Raw genomic sequence first — 18,429 nt, forward strand, 5'->3', positions numbered from 1 at the left:
CCACAGGACATTATTTTGCTGGTGACTGGTGCAATAATTACCTTGAGGCCACTGCACTTCAGTGTGGGGGCTAACAGACAGACATTATTATTTAATGAACAAGTTTGCGAACTATTAGAAACGCGTACCTGCCGTTCCACCTTACAAACACGACCCAACATGCTCACATCTTCCAAAATGTCGCCATCAGACAGCAGCTTCTCTCGGATCTTCTTATCCAGCGGGATCTGACCCTTCCCAAGAATTTGGTCCACTCTGGAAGGCAGACATACACACTAGAAAACGTTAATAACAGCATTCTACAAAATGTCGGAGGGGGACAGGATCGATGAAATGGCAGCAGGTTTTTCCTTGGAGAAAGATTTGTAGAAAAGATTTGGAATGAAGTGTCAAAATCAGGACTTCCTCCCTTGATTTTGATTAAAATAAACATCGCACAGTTACAGAAAATTAATTTAAATAAGCATGCAGACACGTGCTTTACAGTAGGTTTCTAATTTGGCCATTTCAGATTTGTGTTTCTTTTCATTTTATGCTTCATCGCTGAGATCTTAAGGGCTCATATTCTACAATGTGTCAGCAAGCTGATGAGATCATCAGATGTAACGTTGTGTAACGAGGTGGCCAATTACTTTTGGTCCCTCATAAATGGGGATCCCACAAGACAGTGCTGGCATTTTTACACCATTCACTGAACCTGAAAAGTCTGCACCTCCAGCTCATGGCCATTGTTTGGTTTTAGCTCTAATGTTCTGTGAGACGCCATAAAAAAGAATGTTGTCCATGTCCAAATATTTATGGACCTACCTACAGCTGCAGATCCTATAAAATCCAGTGAGGTTTAGAAGAATCTGGTTAATAACATCTGTTTGTTAATAGGCTAATGATGATGTCATGCATTTATTACACCATTTAAAAATCACCATTTGGGCTAACAGACGCACATCTTTATTGTAATTAATAAAAAATTATATTTTTCCTGATCTCAGATAATTGGTAATTCCCTAAATTCTTGTTGCAATTGACAGTGATGTGTTAAAGCCTGCCCACTAAGTGACACAAGTTAATACTGATCAGCTGTGTCAACTATATTTTGAACAAAAAAATGAAATGCAACACTTATTGGTTTTGTAGATTTGACTCAAAAACCTGTAGCAGACAACACATTAAACTGTAACTCTGAAACTGGGCATTAAACTCAAATTTCATGAATTTTAACTTTTGAAAAATTACACCAACCTTGAATTTTCAGCATGATCAAATCAATATCCCGGACAAAATACTGGAAAAAACAACCAAAAAAAATACAAAAATGAACCCAAATCCCTCAGTGCCTGCATCTAAGATTTCCATCACTGCACTCTTGGCGTGCCTTTCTATAAAGTCGCCAGATTGTTTATTCGTGAATGTAAAATTGTTGAAATGGGTGTTGCATTTCTATTTTTGTTTACAAAGACTAAAGAGTAGTTTCAGGATGCAGGCAGCAGGGGTCAGTATTGCTCTGACGTTGACAGTCATGGTTAGAACAGAGTGTGGTTCATGTGAACGTTGACTTGTGTTAGTTTGATTTCGTACATTAGACAGAAAACGGCAGCGAGCGAAGTATGAAGGAACACTGAGCTCATTTCACTTCCAACTCAGTCACTTCAAGGATCGTGACAGTGAGGTCAAATAGTCAGAACTGCTTTCGTTACATCCTGAAATGATGGAGTCAGAAATGAAGTGAACCCGTACGGCTGGGGCAGGGGGGCGAGGCATTCTGACCCCTGAGCGGAGTTCTTTCTGCCCTGGCTGTAATAGACAGACAGGAAATTGGAGGAAAAGTTCTTGGCTCTGCCGCTCAGTGGCTGAGGACCTACTATCATGTCCAACCTGCGGGGGACACAAAGTAAAGACACGTGCACATATATGCATGAAATTACAAATACAAAACGATTGTGTATGCAGCAGGTGCACACAAGCGCTAAACAATGGTCACAAGTGCAGATACGTACGGTATGTACATGCACTCTGGATAAACAGTAGCAGGATGTTCTTACCTGGTCTGCAGGCTCTTGATGCGGCACAGCATGTCCAAGTGTCCGGCTGAGTACTGTTCAATCACATCCTTGACGTCATATGGGCGCAGCGTTTCCTTAAACTTCTTCTTGGCCACATGGAATTTCATTATTCTGGGTAAAGAAGGTCATAAATGAGACACAAAATGGAGCTCTGGCATAGTCTGTTGGTAAGAACGACCTGCAGTGACCCCAGCGTGCCGAGACGTCCTTCAAACTGTACCTCATCACTTGTGGTTTTTTTTTTAACCTTTTTACCAACTTTTGAAAATATGTCACTGCATTATCAGCTTCCTGCTTTTTATACCCATGTAAACACTCACGTCATGGCGTGGTGTCTAGCGAAGTCGATGCTGCTGCTTTATGCAGACTTAGCGTAAAACTATCACGATGTAAAAAACAGCTGCAAAGGTAAACGTGAGGGAAGTAAAAGGTCGGAATGTGAGATTCTGAAGTGGTCTGTTGAACTGCAAAGGCAGACAGCTGAAAAACCAAACCTGAACAGTGCATGACAAGAACTTTTTTGGATGATCCACCTCACCTTGATCCTGTTTGAAATCCTGTCTGTCTGAGCTGCAGCCAGTGGAGCGCGTGATACCTCATGTCATGTCATGATGTCACAAAACGAGCTTTAACGATTCATGATGAAAAATATATGACGTTTCTGATGTAATCCTTCCTGTAGGTCTTGGTGCAAACACAAAAAAAACCCCCATATGTCTTTTGTGGATTACACCCCCCCCTCAATGCCAAACACAAAACGCCTCTAATTTCATGAAGGAATATGATATTGACAGCAGGGGGTCCCTGATTTGGTCTAAACTCCCGTACAAACATGAAAGCTGATGTGTGAGATTGTTGTATCACTATGGTTGGCTTCACCAACACTTCTGTTCTTGAGAAATAAACACTTCTAAATCTAAAAACACTGTTTTTGTAACCAGATAAGATCTCTGAAGTGTTTTACAAGACACCTTATGGAGATGTCGCATGTACACCTCGTGGATGCCCATCGAGGGACAAAACCAGTAAACCACATTTACACACAAACGAAACTGAGTTTCCACCTAGCTAGCAGTATGTGACTTCACCATGCTACCATGCATTAAATGGTTTGTAAATACTTCCAGAGGTGTTATCAGGTTACAAAAACAGCGTTTTCAGTTTTAGAGGTGTTTATTTCTTGCTAGCTTTTACACAATATATGATAAAGATCTTACATTTATACACAAATAAAACAGAGTTTCCACCTAGCTAGCAGCATGTGACGTAACCATGCCAAAGTCCACAACATCATGCCATAAAATTAGGTACAGAATGGACTTTTTAACTTCTTAAAATATGTCAAGGTTAGCCATTTTCAAACTTGTCCAAGGTCTGTGTCCCAAGAATGTTCCCTGTGAAGACTGTGACAGTAATAGACATGCTGTACACAAACAGAGGGACAGACAGACACTAGGTCTTTGCAATACCCAATGGCCATATGTTGGCCTCCCGTAAAAACTAAAGCATTATCCATGTATCATTGGGCTGCGGGAGTTAGATGGCTAATTTCAGGAGGTGGGGTTGGACCTGTGGTTGCCATCCAGTACCCAGGGTGCTTCTGTAGAGTGGTGAATGCACCAGGGCATGGCACCAACGTATGCGCCCACACTCGACCTGATATCAAGCCGTTAAGGGAAAATGAACCCAAGGCCAGTTTCAGCACCTTCAATGAAAAGTTAATCAATAATTTTGTTGTTAATATAATTTTTGTCATTGATGAATGATTATTGCTTTCTATGATGGATAATTATTATATTTGATTGTAGGCAGATTGTGATAAACTGCCAAAAAATTTATCGGAAGCTACAGGTAACCAATAACTTTCAGCATTGCCTCTGACACACTCTCAGCTACTGTTTACAAATAAATGTGCTTTTGTAAAATGTCATTTTTTTTTTTACATTAGTATAAAATACATAGCAGACAGGAGCCAACAGGGTTTATAAATGTTTTTCACCATTACTAACTATGTAGAAAAACATTAGTGGTCTAAAAGTTATCGGAACTAAATTTATTGGAAGCTAATTGTTTCGCTGATGGTTTTTGAAGTTAGCTGAAAAGCTAATCTACTAATGAAAAAGTTAGCTTTGCTAATTAGCGGAACTTTGGCCACCACTGATTGTGGGTGATAGTAACCTATAACCACTTTAAAATATCCAGAAAGGACAAGTTGATGAGACTTGTAGTTGTTTAGTGATTAACTGATGGTAACGTGTTTCATGTATTTGTCATTCATGCAAACTAGTACTTTTTAATCTTTTTTTTTTTTTTATATATGAAGCTATTGCATATTTCATGGCAGTCTGGTTGTCGACGAGGTTAAATTAGTTTAAAGCTACAATATAGAGGTTTAAGTGTCATCTAGTGGTGAGGTTGTATTATGGTATTACACTGAGTTATAATTGCGTTTCCCTTCACGTTTTTGCTTCTTTGGTGACGGGGATTCATGCTCCCTTGCCTTCTCTCATGATTAGCAATATGTATAATCCTCCATTACAGAGAAATGCGAGTTCGCAATCTTGTTTGTGCAATTTCCGTTGCTTCTTCCCACGCTCGAACCCGCAGTGCCCAAGATTGGAAGCAGGCAGTTTTAACCATGAGGCTAAAACCCACGGGCTCTAGCGTGTCTTTCACCAGAGCATCTTTTGGCTGTGGCGAGTAAGGTTTACTTAACTTCTTCTGGACAGCACCACCTGGCTGCTGGTCTTCGTGGCATGAGCCTGCACTAGCTACCTCTAAATCCTCTTTTAATTCCTCTCTCTCTTCTGCAAAAGGCAGAGTAAGTATGTCCCTTTTGGGCTACTGTATCAACATGGCAGTCCAACATGGCTGCCTCCATGAGGGGGTCCACACTTATATACATATGAAGGGTTCTTTCGAAGCTCTGGAACACACATCAGTGGATTGTTACAGGTAAAGAACAGATGGTTATGAATGCTATATTGTATTTTTATGAATAAATGCCCTTAAATCCTACACAGTGCAGCGTTAAAGTGTCCTATGGTTGTTGGATGAGATGTTTCATCTCACCTGACAGCCCGAATGACAGACTTAACTGAAGGCAGCAAATCCTCCACGGAGATCTCGCAGTGGCAGCCTTTGTCATCAAAACCATCCTCCGCTGCAATGTTGGAGTCTGCTGTTTGGGAGAAAGGAGCAGAGGAGGAGTTGTGTTACATGCAGTTAAGTGATCAGGCGTTGCATTTACGTGTTTTAAATGAGTCTTTTGTCAAACAGCAGAGTACAGGTGGCTACATTTTACACACTGTGATTTCTTCTTTCACATTGAGGATTGTAATACTGGAGGGAGCTGCTGCTAGGACCAGTTCTAAAGACTCTGGTGTGCCTTCAGATATACTGCCAGCAATGGAACTTTGTGACATTGCACTTGTGTTTATGAGCCTCCTGCGTTACGACACCCTGAGGAGGTAAACAGAGGAACTCAGTACCAGGGTTGGGCTGCAGACTCAGGCTATTTGCTCAGTTCAAACAAAAAATTGTTAAAAAGAACAAGAACAAATCAAAAGAAGGTATTCTCTTAAAACAGAGGCAAACTGAAATGTGTACTGTATACTAATGTATGTATATGAGGTCTATCAGAAAAGTATCCTACCTTTTTATTTTTTAAAAAACTATATGGATTTGAATGACGTGCGATTACACCAATCATGCTTGAACCCTCGTGCGCATGCGTGAGTTTTTTCACGCGTCGGTGACATCATTTCCCTGTGGGCAGGCCTTGAGTGAGATGTGGTCCCGACCTCTCGGCTGAATTCCTTTGTTTCACACGCTGCTCGAGACGGCGCGCGTTGCTTTATCAAAATTCTTTCTGGACCTGTGAGGAATATCCGAGTGGATACTATTCGAGAAATTAAGCTGGTTTTCGGTGAAAAGTTTAACGGCTGATGAGAGATTATGGGGTGTTTCTGTCGCTGTAAGGACTTCCCACGGAGCGGGACGTCGCGCAGCACTTACAGGCGCCGTCGTCGGCCTGTTTCGACCTGAAAACATCCTAATTTAAGGCTTAATTCACTCAGGACGTCGTGAGAGAACAGAGAAGATTCAGAAGAGGCCGGCATGAGGACTTTATGCGGACATTCCACAGTTTAAGGACATTTTGTAATGAAAGACGTGCGCGCAAATTCGCCGAGTTGTTTCCGTGACGACTCGGTGAATCTGTGTGCGCCGCGACAGGAAAAACACCTCCGTGTTGAAAACCATTTGTAAAATTCAGGCGGCTTTTGATGGCTTTCAACAAGTGAGTAACTGAGAAATTGTTTAACAGCTTGGGCATGTTCCAACTTGTCCGTTAAGGTTTCCAACAGAGGTGTTTTTCCTGTCACGACCCCCTGCGGTCGGGTCCGGCCCGACATGCGACTCTGCCCGCACGTTCTTTCATTACAAAATGTCCGTTAACAATGGAATGTCCGAATAAACTCCTCATGCCGACTTCTTCTGAAAGTTCTCTGTTCTCTGACGACTTACTGGGTCAACAGAGCCTGAAATGTGGAAGTTTTCAACTTGAAACGGCGAGACGCTGCCGCCTCGAAGTGCAGATCGCCGTCAGGCACCGTGGGCCGTCCTTACGGAGACACTACCAGACCAAAATCTCTCATCAGCTGTTAAAATTTTTACCGAAAACCAGCTGAATTTATCGAATGGTGTCCACTCAGTTGTGCCTTACAGTTTTTTAAAAAATTTTGATCAAACAAAGCAGCAGTCTCTGAGCCATTCCTAAACAATGAAAAAAACGACGAGAAGGTGGGCGACTCCTCACTCAAAGACTGCCCACAGGCAATGACGTAACCGACAGGCGTGAAAAAAACTCTTGCATGCCCACAAGGGTTCAAGCATGTCTGATGTAATCACACGTGATTCAAATCCATATGGTTTTTGAAAAAAATAATATCGGATACTTTTCTAATAGAGCTCGTATATATATATATATATATACACACACACACACACACACACACACACACACACACACACACACACACACACACACACACACACACACACACACACACACACACACACGGTGGTGGGCACAGCTAACCAAAAAGTTAGCTTCGATAACCGCAAATCCGCTAACTGAAAAGTTAACTTTATAATGCTAAACCAATAAACCGCTAAATCAGTTTCGAGTTCAAGCACCACTGAGGCTTCTGAGTAAAATCAAAGGTGATCACAAACCCCAAATGAACAACAAGCCACAGCTTCTGTCTTTAGGCACCTGGCCTGCTGCTGCACCCCCCTAAAAAAAGTGTAATTTACTTTTCACATATAACAACACAGACAGTGGGTAGGAGACATGAAACACAAAGCACTTTTCTCTCATGGTTTCACTTATAAAAACAAAAATAATTCCGGACAGTTTATCGACATTAACGGCAACTCTGTCATTTTTACAAAGTGAAAATATTGCACATATATTTTAAAGTAATGCGCTAAGTAATTCTGAAGGGTTGAGCATTAAACAACACACACGCCAAAAGGCCACTATGGTGTCTGAAATGCTAATTAATTGTTGTTACCGGAAGAGGGCGGTAAGCACATATATAAAAGACTGTGACTGCAGAGGGGCAGAGTAAGTTTGCAGACAGAGAAGCCAGGTCCTGTAACACTTGTTAATAAATGTTCGCTGTGTTCTCATGCAGCTTGTCATATCTTCCTTGGTATAATCAAATTCAATTTCTGTAGACACAGTCAGTGCAGCAGATGTCATTTACTCATGCGCAACGATTGTACACACCACTCAAGAGGATTTAGTTCAGCTATTCTGGACTGATTCAGAAGGTGGCAGCAATGCACCAATAAGGGTGCCAGCTGTCATTAAACACAGGGCATGTAAACGTTTGAGCACAACTGTATATATTAAAAGCGTGCGTGCGTGATTTTATTTAGTAAGTTCAACATAAGTACATAATAAAATTGTAAATACGTTAAAAATACATGGATGTCACAAGAAAGTAAAAACACTTATTTCCATTGTGGTCCATTTAAAAAACAATTTACAAATATATTAAGACAGTAAATTAACATTAAAAAATTAAGTAATTAACAGGAAATGAAAGGGTTGAGTTCTTCTAAAAGCTGTCGAGGTCTAAGGTTCTAAAAACATTCTGGACTCACACACCATTCCAACTCAATATACAAGCTTTGCTTAATTTATTACCACACTTGAGTGTTAGTATATGGCATGAAGTTTATTTTCAGACATGGAGGTGGAGCTAACCTGGATCCTGGATCCTGGAGCTAACCTCTAATAACCTACAATGGTCAAATTTACAAATGCTCTAATCGTATTGATATTTGCCTGATCATAAAGATATTTGTCTGATCATAAAGATTCCAAAAAGGTATAGTTTGGATTATCTACGACTGAATGTTTTGGAGTTATGTGGTACAAACAACAAAAATGGACACAAAGGTCAATTTCAGTTTGTACAGAGGTCAAATGTTAAATTTGAGTAAAATGTGATGCAAATTATTGGTTGAGCTAATAGGATTAATAAATGGAATAGTTTTGCCTGTGTTGAATGCTTGGTCTCCAAAGTAAAAGTCAAACAAAGTTCACGTCCATTTGATTCTATGACCTGGTAACATGACAACTAAGCATGACATGTGGTCCAAACTACAAAACCCTATTAACTCAATGATTTTTCGATTTTGATTCCTGTGTAATTCTTCATTGACCCCTGCAGGTCATTAGTGGTCATCTTCAGAATACCCCCATGTTTGAAAATAAACCTTAGTTAATTTAGAACATATGTTTATTTAGAACAAATTTCATGCTTTTATCACAAATACGCACAATTATTTTTCCTATTTGCTGCACTAAAATGCTGCAAATGAACTTTGGTTGGAATGGCTTTGTGGTGAGCAGCCAGTAGGATCTGAATGTAAAATTGTCAGGTCATTCCTTCAAAAGCAAAGCATCAGTTTGTCAACATGTCAGACAGAAGGTGGTGAAACTGGTTTTGTCTAGTTTGGTTTCTGATTCCGTTCCACCACCAGGCTGACGCCAGCTGGTTCTCCGACACCCCATATGGGTGCTGGAACTCAACACTCACCTTCCATCAAGCTGTCAGTCCACCCACAAACACCAACTGGCGGATAGGGAGGAATAGAAGTCCATCAATAAGCATCAGCTCAGCCAAGACACTGAGACAGACTGATGGCCAACATGGAACATGCTTCTCCATGGAAGCAGACTGAAGTTCAAGTTGTCAGATATGACAGGATGAGTCATGGAGCAGGCAACTGAAATAATCTTTCAAATGGTTGTACAATTTGGTTGAGGGGACGGGCCGGGGTGAGACCACGCTAGGCTAGTGGTTCGCAAAGTAAGCAATTTATTTGTCTTTAGTCAACATATTTTCTTTATAATATTTATTTATTAAATAATTAATATTTTTATTTTAGTATGACTTGCTTGGATCATCAATATTGTGCAGGTCTATGCATATTTATCACAATCTTGGAAAAATGGCTGCCATTTAGCATTTTTTTTTTAATGTCTGGGTTGGGTTTTTTTTCTGCCAAATGTGGTGTTTGAACCAGAATCCCCTGAACTATTGTGTTTTGTATAACACCTAAATAGATCCTCGTCATTTGATTGGTGGATTGTAGGTTATGTTGCATTGATTATTTATCCCACTGTATAGGATTGATGTCATTTTTTATGCAATTTGGCTCCATTTACTGTTCATTTTGGTTTCACGTTTTGCTCCATTGAACAGCTCCAGTACATTATACCTACATTTATGTAAAACTGTCTAGGTGTCATATAAAACAAATAATGAATGGAACATTCCATCTTTCAACTCATGAAAATATTGTTTCCATTGCACAGATAAAAATTCATTATTTGTATAATCTGCACTACAGCCAATGAATGACTGAGTGGACCTGATTGAGGTAATTATTCTTTTACCGTCACTACAGTTGGAATCCAAACCTGATGTACGTACACCCCTATGCATAAACAGTCTTTGGCTATGTTCGTTTTTTTTATCTTGTGAGCTGAAAAGAATGGCTAAACACAAAAAGGTTCTGAAGGTCATCAGACGATGGAGATAAATCTCAGAAGGCATTTTTATTCCTGTTCTTGCAAGTGAACAGCAGTGTAAGCTTTTAAGTGAGCAGTTTGATTGTGTTAAGAAATACAGTCCAGTGGATGTACAAGGAGATTTGTAGGGGCCTGTTGTAACTAATCCATGAGTAGAATCTTTTTCTTTCTTTTTTCTTTTTTTAATGGTAACAAGTATTTATTATATTCCTCTTAAAAACTTTTTCTACTCTTACACTTTCCCTTTTTTGAGCCAGTCAACTACTTTTGACTTGAATACCGTCGCCATAATGACTTCAATACAACCAGTCTGTTCCAAATCAGGTGACGAAACCTCGGCAGGTGTGGAGGTGCACGGCAAGGAATCAAGGAGAAGAGCAAACTTTTTGAAGTTCAACAAACGCATTGATGGAAGATCCGCAACAAGAGGCAGTTATCGGCAACCCTGTTTACATCTGAACACAATTTTTATTCTAAAAACTAACTGAAAACAGCAAGGAAGAAGAAGAACAAGAACAAAAAAAATCTCCTAACAACTGGAAGCATGTTGAAGATTTGATTGAGGACTCAGTTGAGCGCAGTCTTATAATCTGTTTTATAAAGAGCTAAAAAAAAGTGAAAGCAGCTTAGTTGTTGAGTTTCATTCATGTCATTCACATCTGTAATCACCGAAAATCATCCCCACCTCTATTTTGATTTTAGTTGTGGTGTTTCATGTCTTTTTTGAATTGAGGCCATTTGTAGTAGAACGTCACCCTGTGGAATACCCCCGTTACTTGAGCCGGTCATGAGGCTCGAGCTTCCTCGTGACCCTTAAATGATTTTAATCGGGTATAGAAAATTAATGCATGGTTTTGTACCAAATATTTTTGCATAGTACGGTATTCTTACTGGTACATTGTGCTAATATAATTCAATACACACAAATAGGCACTTTTATTGTGGAGACCACAACTTTTCCACGAGGGCAACCTTCAGTTTTGTCGGCTGTTCCTCGATCATAACGGTAATGTTTGAGTTTAGGTAACAATGTTCCATGTGGTGAAAACATAGATTGAAAGTGGTGCTCAAAACCTAAGCTGCAGGATTGGGAGACAAGATCTGAGATTGAAACTGTCAAGACTTGGCAGCTGTGCAGTCATTACAGTGGGTGTCGTTGGAGGAGGAAAGGAGCCGCTTTTCGCATTAAATAAACTGGCTCACAGTGACGGCTGATTTCTTTAATTCAATCCATTTCACTCAGCGCTGTCTCATCTGAGCAGAGAGACAGAGAAACTGCATGTCTTTGATTATTTGCTGGCTCTATATCATGTGTTAGTTGTGTCCGTCGTCAACATTATTGCGTGATTTGTAAATTTCCAAATGGCATAAAGGTGTCGTCTCCTTCCATTTATTCAGTTTTTTTTTTTTTTTACCCTTTTGTCATGAGACTGATTTCCTTTGGCACCACTATAATTTTGTTTCTTCATAATTAAATAAATTCACATTCTTATATTGCCAATATGAGCCAAATTGTTTTGCGAACTCTGAAGCTTGTGCAGGCACACCTGCACTTCCTCCTTAGTCATGTGCACAATGTCTCAGAACAAATTACCAGCCACTTGAATGGGTACATTAATTAAATTAAATTAAATTAAAATGTAGTGTGGGTGATTCACCGTCAGTGGTGGAGCGGGACTGGCTCTTAAGGCGTAGAGACGGTCGGAAGCGTGTGCGGTCATTGAAGCTCCAGCTCTTCTGGACCTTGGTGGGACTGGTACCTTCTGTGCCGGCCTCAGCCACCGGCGAGCGCCGCTCGTTCCCCGATGACATCTGTCTGTTCTTGATGCTCTGACCGCGGGGGCTCGCCATCCTCACTCTCTCCTTGAAGCTCAGCTTCTGACTGTAAAGTGAAGACCAGAAGAGGGCAGTTGGAGCAAGAAGGAGAATACAAGAGTGGTAACGTGACGGGAAAATTTGTTCACGACTTTGGCTCTGAGCCAGCATTTTATGTGTTTGTTTATCCAAGATGTGTGGAAAATACTTTTCACTTTTCTTTGTTCTTTTGCACAAATCTTATTTTATTTTGCATCAGGACTCATTCCATAATCATAATGGGTCTGCCACTGTCAGGGTGACGGGCTGCAGGACAAGAGAGGAGAAAGACCAGCATGCATTGCAGCAGGTGCTTTAAACAAAATGCAAGTGAGGATGAACAGAAAGCTTCAGCTGTGTGTGTCTGAATGTGTGCATGCGTTGAACGTTGTTTTAAATTTCACATTTTTATCGTTCCAGAAAATGCTACTGTCCGCAGCTGCAGCAAAATATGACATTTTTAAACTCAAGCAAACGTGCATAGAGTCATCAACTCACTCACTCACTCACTCACTCACTCACTCACATAGACACACACTCACTCACTCACATAGACACACACTCACTCACTCACTCACTCACTCACTCACTCACTCACTCACTCAAACCTCTCATTGTTATGCTGCACATGGGAGAACCCAGTTTGTTGAATTTACTGCTTTGGTCAGGTGAACCGATCTTGAACTGAACACCAATTTATCGGTTGGCTAATATATTGGCCGATATGAACCTTCACAAACACATCGTTATCTACATTATTTTGCTGTCATTAAAAGTTTTATTTGGCCAAATGAACAATGCAGAAAAACACTTTGGCTGGTGGGAAAATGCAATTATAAAGTTTGTCTAGTACAGGACATGCCAACGGCATGTTTACAATGCTGTCAAGCATGGCTGGGACCCCCATCACCCCTTGGCTCTCATAGCTACAAGAGGCAAACTGACCAGCTGTCATTCATTTTCAGTCAGAGTGGGTGTTTCACAGCCAAACGATTGCTATGCTGCCAGCTCGGCAGGGCCAAAATACACAAGAAGTCTAATTTATGCAAATGGTGAGAGATGCGACAGGACGAGTACCAATCTGAGCGATGGCTGCATGATGTATATTGGTTTATTGTTGGTTATAGTTATCAATATTAATAATGATGTTCATACATGAAGTGTAATTTTTTTTTTTTGAGAAATGAACATTCTCAAAATTGTTAGCCTGCATTTGCAACCAGTAAAGACTATGTAGGCGAACAACCACTGATTCCTCTTTTTCTTCAGTCTTCAAGCCACACCTCAAAATGATGAAAAACAACAACAACAGCAACAACAAAAACAACAACAAAAAGGAATATGTCTATTTGGGTTACTATTTGGGTTACACCTCATACATGGTGGCCTGTATGAGGGGTGCGCGTCACCGTGTAGGTATTACGGCATGTTCTAAACATATGAAAACACAAAGATTTGCAGTTAATTGTACAGCACTTAACAGATTGTTTTGAATGCTATGTTCCATTTGTTGTAATAAACACCCCTAAATCCTGCACACGGTGGCTTTAATGCTGGATGTGTCAGATTCAGTTTCTGATCACCTATTTACCATAACAAAGCCTCTCGTGTGTTTCTGCAGCTTTGCTTTTGATTTCTGTTTGGCAGCTCAAAAACGGTGTGACACCCTGAGTTATATCAAATCACTGATCCATAGGCCGAGGTTACTGGGACACGACAACAGCATCATAATGCTTCCATTTATCATGAACTTTGGAAGACTTTTATTTTGCTGTAATACCAGTGGTGTAGAAACCTCAGCACGGGTCCCAGTGAAAGATATATTGACAGGCCCTACGCACACTATGAGGTCTTTATAGATTTTTACCAACAATGTGTTGGATTTTACAATCAAATAAATGACTTTGGTTATTGTATTAGAATTTTTTTAAGAGATCAAGAATCCAGAATTAATCGCATGTGCACAACAGTCATCATCGCATCCAACAGCAGGGGAGGAGCTGTCTAATTCATGGTGGTGCTGAAATTACTACAAAATCATTTTTTTCTTGCAAAGTCAGCACCACTACATGATAAACCTCAAGGCAAGAAGAGACGATAATAAAATGAAGCCAATAGCATGACAAGACAGAAGAGAGATATTGTTTTTTTTTTTTTTGACACTTTATTTCAAGATCTTCCGACCAAAACACAGACCCTCCGTGAAACTGGTGCACAGCGGTGATCAAACAGCGAAGGGGCAAAATCCTCTATAATATCTCCAATGTCCAACTCCCTGGCTCTTGAGTTTTCAATGCAGAGGATAGCTAAGCCGCTCAGCTGCTCCTGCCCTGCCCGTGGAGCTCCTCAGGTATGGCTTGATCATTTTTAACTTGGAAAATGATCTCTCAGCTGACACCACTGTCACTGGCAATGTCAGAAACAAGAGGAGGGGCCGGGCCCGGACTCCTCAGTGGGCTGCTGGCCGTGCTGGAAAATCCAAAACTATCTAATTTAGTCAGTCTTTTATTACTGCTGGATTGATGTTTTTAGGAACATATTTTTCTGCAAGGTCTTTGGTGTCACTAGTTGTCATAAATCTAGCTATCTGACATGGAGGGAGCATATAGTTTACCCGGCATTCATCACTGCATAGAATCTTACAAAATACACCAACAGACATTATGTTTTTCTTTTGACTGAGTATTCTTTATTGTTAATTTAGCCTATTATTCATTAAAAACACATAATTTTGGAATATATTACACTTAACTATTTCACCAACTGGGAAACCATGACAGAGATCGGTTTGCTTCAAGGCTATAAGGTAATGGATCAGCTTCATAACGTGCATTATGTGCACTTTTATGCACGTTGTCTGCAGTGCGTGTCACTGTGGTCATGTAAATTAGTTCAGACAAATTCAGTGGCCCCTGTATGTCCCTGGGCCCCAGAGCGACGGTACGTGCCTCACTGTCTATCCCTACGCCACTGCGTAATACTCTGTATAAGTGAACAGTTTCTTGTTCCACCTGCAGAAAAAATGTCATCATGTGGATTATATTTAGTCATATATCATAAGGCATGATGGAGGCCAAAAACTACTGGTTGAGCGGCCTTATCCAGCCCCCGGGCCACTAGTGCGAGACCCCTGTTGTAAGACCTACTTATATAAAGATTAGAAAGCTTACAGGGAAAGAGAGTGTTAAAGTAATTTAAAACAACAATAATTTGAGGGTGAGAAGGTAAATTTAGTCAGAAAGGTGACCTGTGACAGTTTATTTGATGCTAACAGATAAGGTCAGTGCATAATGAAATCCAGACAACGATTAGCACCTGAACGTGACCCATGACCTCTGAGGACTCATCGATCACGTTATTTTAATTTGCACGTGTCAGCACAGACGTCCAATCATGTGCAAAGGAGAGCAAAACCCTTCAAGCAGTCCCATCAGCACTGCTGCTACATGTAAACAAACAAACAATCATCATCAAAATCAGCTGCTGAGACGAGTGACTGTATTTAAAAAAAAAACCTTTAGGATGATGCACGAAGCAGTAAGTCATTACAGTGTTATAACGGTTGCATGCAGAGGCCGTGCACAGGCATCAGGCATGGCTCATTTAAATACAATCAGTGAAACAGAACTCGACGTGGGAGTGAACACGGAGCCCAACGTGGACGTCAGTATGTGGGTGACCGACATCAACAGCACCATCAATGGCAGGTTGATCACGGGGTCTCTCAAAAATTCTTGAAAGGGTAGTTGTAAAACAGCTAACTGATCATCTGCAGAGGAATGGTCTATTTGAAGAGTTTCAGTCAGGTTTTAGAATTCATCATAGTACAGAAACAGCATTAGTGAAGGTTACAAATGATCTTCTTATGGCCTCAGACAGTGGACTCATCTCTGTGCTTGTTCTGTTAGACCTCAGTGCTGCTTTTGATACTGTTGACCATAAAATTTTATTACAGAGATTAAAGCATGCCATAGGTATTAAAGGCACTGCGCTGCGGTGGTTGAATCATATTTATCTAATAGATTACAATTTGTTCATGTAAATGGGGAATCTTCTTCACAGACTAAGGTTAATTATGGAGTTCCACAAGGTTCTGTGCTAGGACCAATTTTATTCACTTTATACACTCAACAAAAATATAAATGCAACACTTTTGGTTTTGCTCCAATTTTGTATGAGATGAACTCAAAGATCTAAAACTTTTTCCACATACACAATATCACCATTTCCCTCAAATATTGGCGGTGGGGTTATGGTATGGGCAGGTGTCTGTTATGGACGAAGAACACAGGTGCATTTTATTGATGGCATTTTGAATGCACAGAGATACCGTGACGAGATCCTGAGGCCCATTGTTGTGCCACATCCAAGAACATCACCTCATGTTGCAGCAGGATAATGCACGGCCCCATGTTGCAAGGATCTGTACACAAATCTTGGAAGCTGAAAATGTCCCAGTTCTTGCATGGCCGGCATACTCACCGGACATGTCACCCATTGAGCATGTTTGGGATGCTTTGGGCCGGCGTATACGACAGCGTGTACCAGTTCCTGCCAATATCCAGCAACTTCGCACAGCCATTGAAGAGGAGTGGACCAACATTCCACAGGCCACAATGACAACCTGATCAACTCTATGCGAAGGAGATGTGTTGCTCTGCATAGGCAAATGGTGGTCACACCAGATACTGACTGGTATCCCCCCCAATAAAACAAAACTGCACCTTTCAGGGTGGCCTTTTATTGTGGGCAGTCTAAGGCACACCTGTGCACTAATCATGGTGTCTAATCAGCATCTTGATATGGCACACCTGTGAGGTGGGATGGATTATCTCAGCAAAGGAGAAGTGCTCACTATCACAGATTTAGACTGGTTTGTGAACAATATTTGAGGGGAAATGGTGATATTGTGTATGTGGAAAAAGTTTTAGATCTTTGAGTCATCTCATACAAAATGGGAGCAAAACCAAAGTGTTGCGTTTATATTTTTGTTGAGTGTACATGCTTCCCTTAGGCAGTATTATTAGACGGTATTGCTTAAATTTTCATTGTTACGCAGATGATACCAGCTTTATCTATCCATGAAGCCAGAGGACACACAACCAATTAGCTAAACTGCAGGATTGTCTTACAGACTAAGACCATGGATGACCCTCTAATTTCCTGCTTTTTAAACGCATGATAAAACTGAAGTTATTGTACTTGGCCACCACAAATCTTAGAAACATGGTGTCTAACCAGATCCTTACTCTGGATGGCATTACCCTGACTCTAGTAATACTGTGAGAAATCTTGGAGTCCATTTTTGATCAGATATGTCATTCAAAGCGCATATTAAACAAATATGTAAGACTGCTTTTTTGCATTTACGCAATATCTCTAAATTAGAAAGGTCTTGTCTCAGAGTGATGCTGGAAAAAACTAATTAATGCATTTATTTCCTCTAGGCTGGACTATTGTAATTCATTATTATCAGGTTGTCCTAAAAGTTCCCTGAAAAGCCTTCAGTTAATTCAAAATGCTGCAGCTAGAGTACTGACGGGGACTAGAAGGAGAGAGCATATCTCACCCATATTGGCCTCTCTTCATTGGCTTCCTGTTAATTCTAGAATAGAATTTAAAATTCTTCTTCTTACTTATAAGGTTTTGAATAATCAGGTCCCTTCTTATCTTAGGGACCTCATAGTACCATATCACCCCAATAGAGCGCTTCGCTCTCAGACTGCAGGCTTACTTGTAGTTCCTAGGGTTTGTAAGAGTAGAATGGGAGGCAGAGCCTTCAGCTTTCAGGCTCCTCTCCTGTGGAACCAGCTCCCAATTCGGATCAGGGAGACAGACACCCTCTCTACTTTTAAGATTAGGCTTAAAACTTTCCTTTTTGCTAAAGCTTATACGAGGGCTGTCCGTAAAGTATAGGTCCTTTTTATTTTTTCCAAAAACTATATGGATTTCATTCATATGTTTTTACGTCAGACATGCTTGCACCCTCGTGCGCATGCGTGAGTTTTTCCATGCCTGTCGGCGACGTCATTCGCCTGTGAGCACTCCTTGTGGGAGGAGTCGTCCAGCCCCTCGTCGGAATTCCTTTGTCTGAGAAGTTGCTGAGAGACTGGCGCTTTGTTTGATCAAAATTTTTTCTAAACCTGTGAGACACATCGAAGTGGACATGGTTCGAAAAATTAAGCTGGTTTCAGTGAAAATTTTAACAGCTGATGAGAGATTTTGAGGTGATTCTGTCGCTTTAAGGACTTTTCACGGTGCGAGACGTCGCTCAGCGCTCTCAGGCGCCGTCATCAACCTGTTTCAAGCTTAAAACCTCCACATTTCAGGCTCTATTGATCCAGGACGTCGTGAGAGAACAGAGAAGTTTCAGAAGAAGTCGGTTTCAGCATTTTATCC

At 40.8% G+C, this 18,429-nt stretch overlaps 1 protein-coding gene across 4 annotated transcripts in view; it reads right to left on the reverse strand.

The window, feature by feature from the left end:
- The window catches only part of LOC117526909 (potassium voltage-gated channel subfamily KQT member 5-like), a 313,438-nt gene that overhangs the window by 4,511 nt on the left and 290,498 nt on the right, over nucleotides 1-18,429 (reverse strand). Inside the window, exons 11-15 of one of the 4 annotated variants that reach the window (XM_034189028.1) lie at nucleotides 11,835-12,058; nucleotides 5,133-5,238; nucleotides 2,040-2,171; nucleotides 1,765-1,872; nucleotides 129-255 (exon numbers count right to left, since the gene is read on the reverse strand). In XM_034189028.1, coding sequence (XP_034044919.1) covers nucleotides 129-255; nucleotides 1,765-1,872; nucleotides 2,040-2,171; nucleotides 5,133-5,238; nucleotides 11,835-12,058 — 697 coding nt within the window. Of the gene's footprint in view, nucleotides 1-128; nucleotides 256-1,764; nucleotides 1,873-2,039; nucleotides 2,172-5,132; nucleotides 5,242-11,834; nucleotides 12,059-18,429 lie in introns of all 4 variants that reach the window. The other 3 variants (XM_034189027.1, XM_034189031.1, XM_034189030.1) reach the window with 3 other exon arrangements.

The sequence above is a fragment of the Thalassophryne amazonica genome, chromosome 15 (genome assembly GCF_902500255.1).
Source record: "Thalassophryne amazonica chromosome 15, fThaAma1.1, whole genome shotgun sequence".
Lineage (NCBI taxonomy): Eukaryota > Metazoa > Chordata > Actinopteri > Batrachoidiformes > Batrachoididae > Thalassophryne > Thalassophryne amazonica.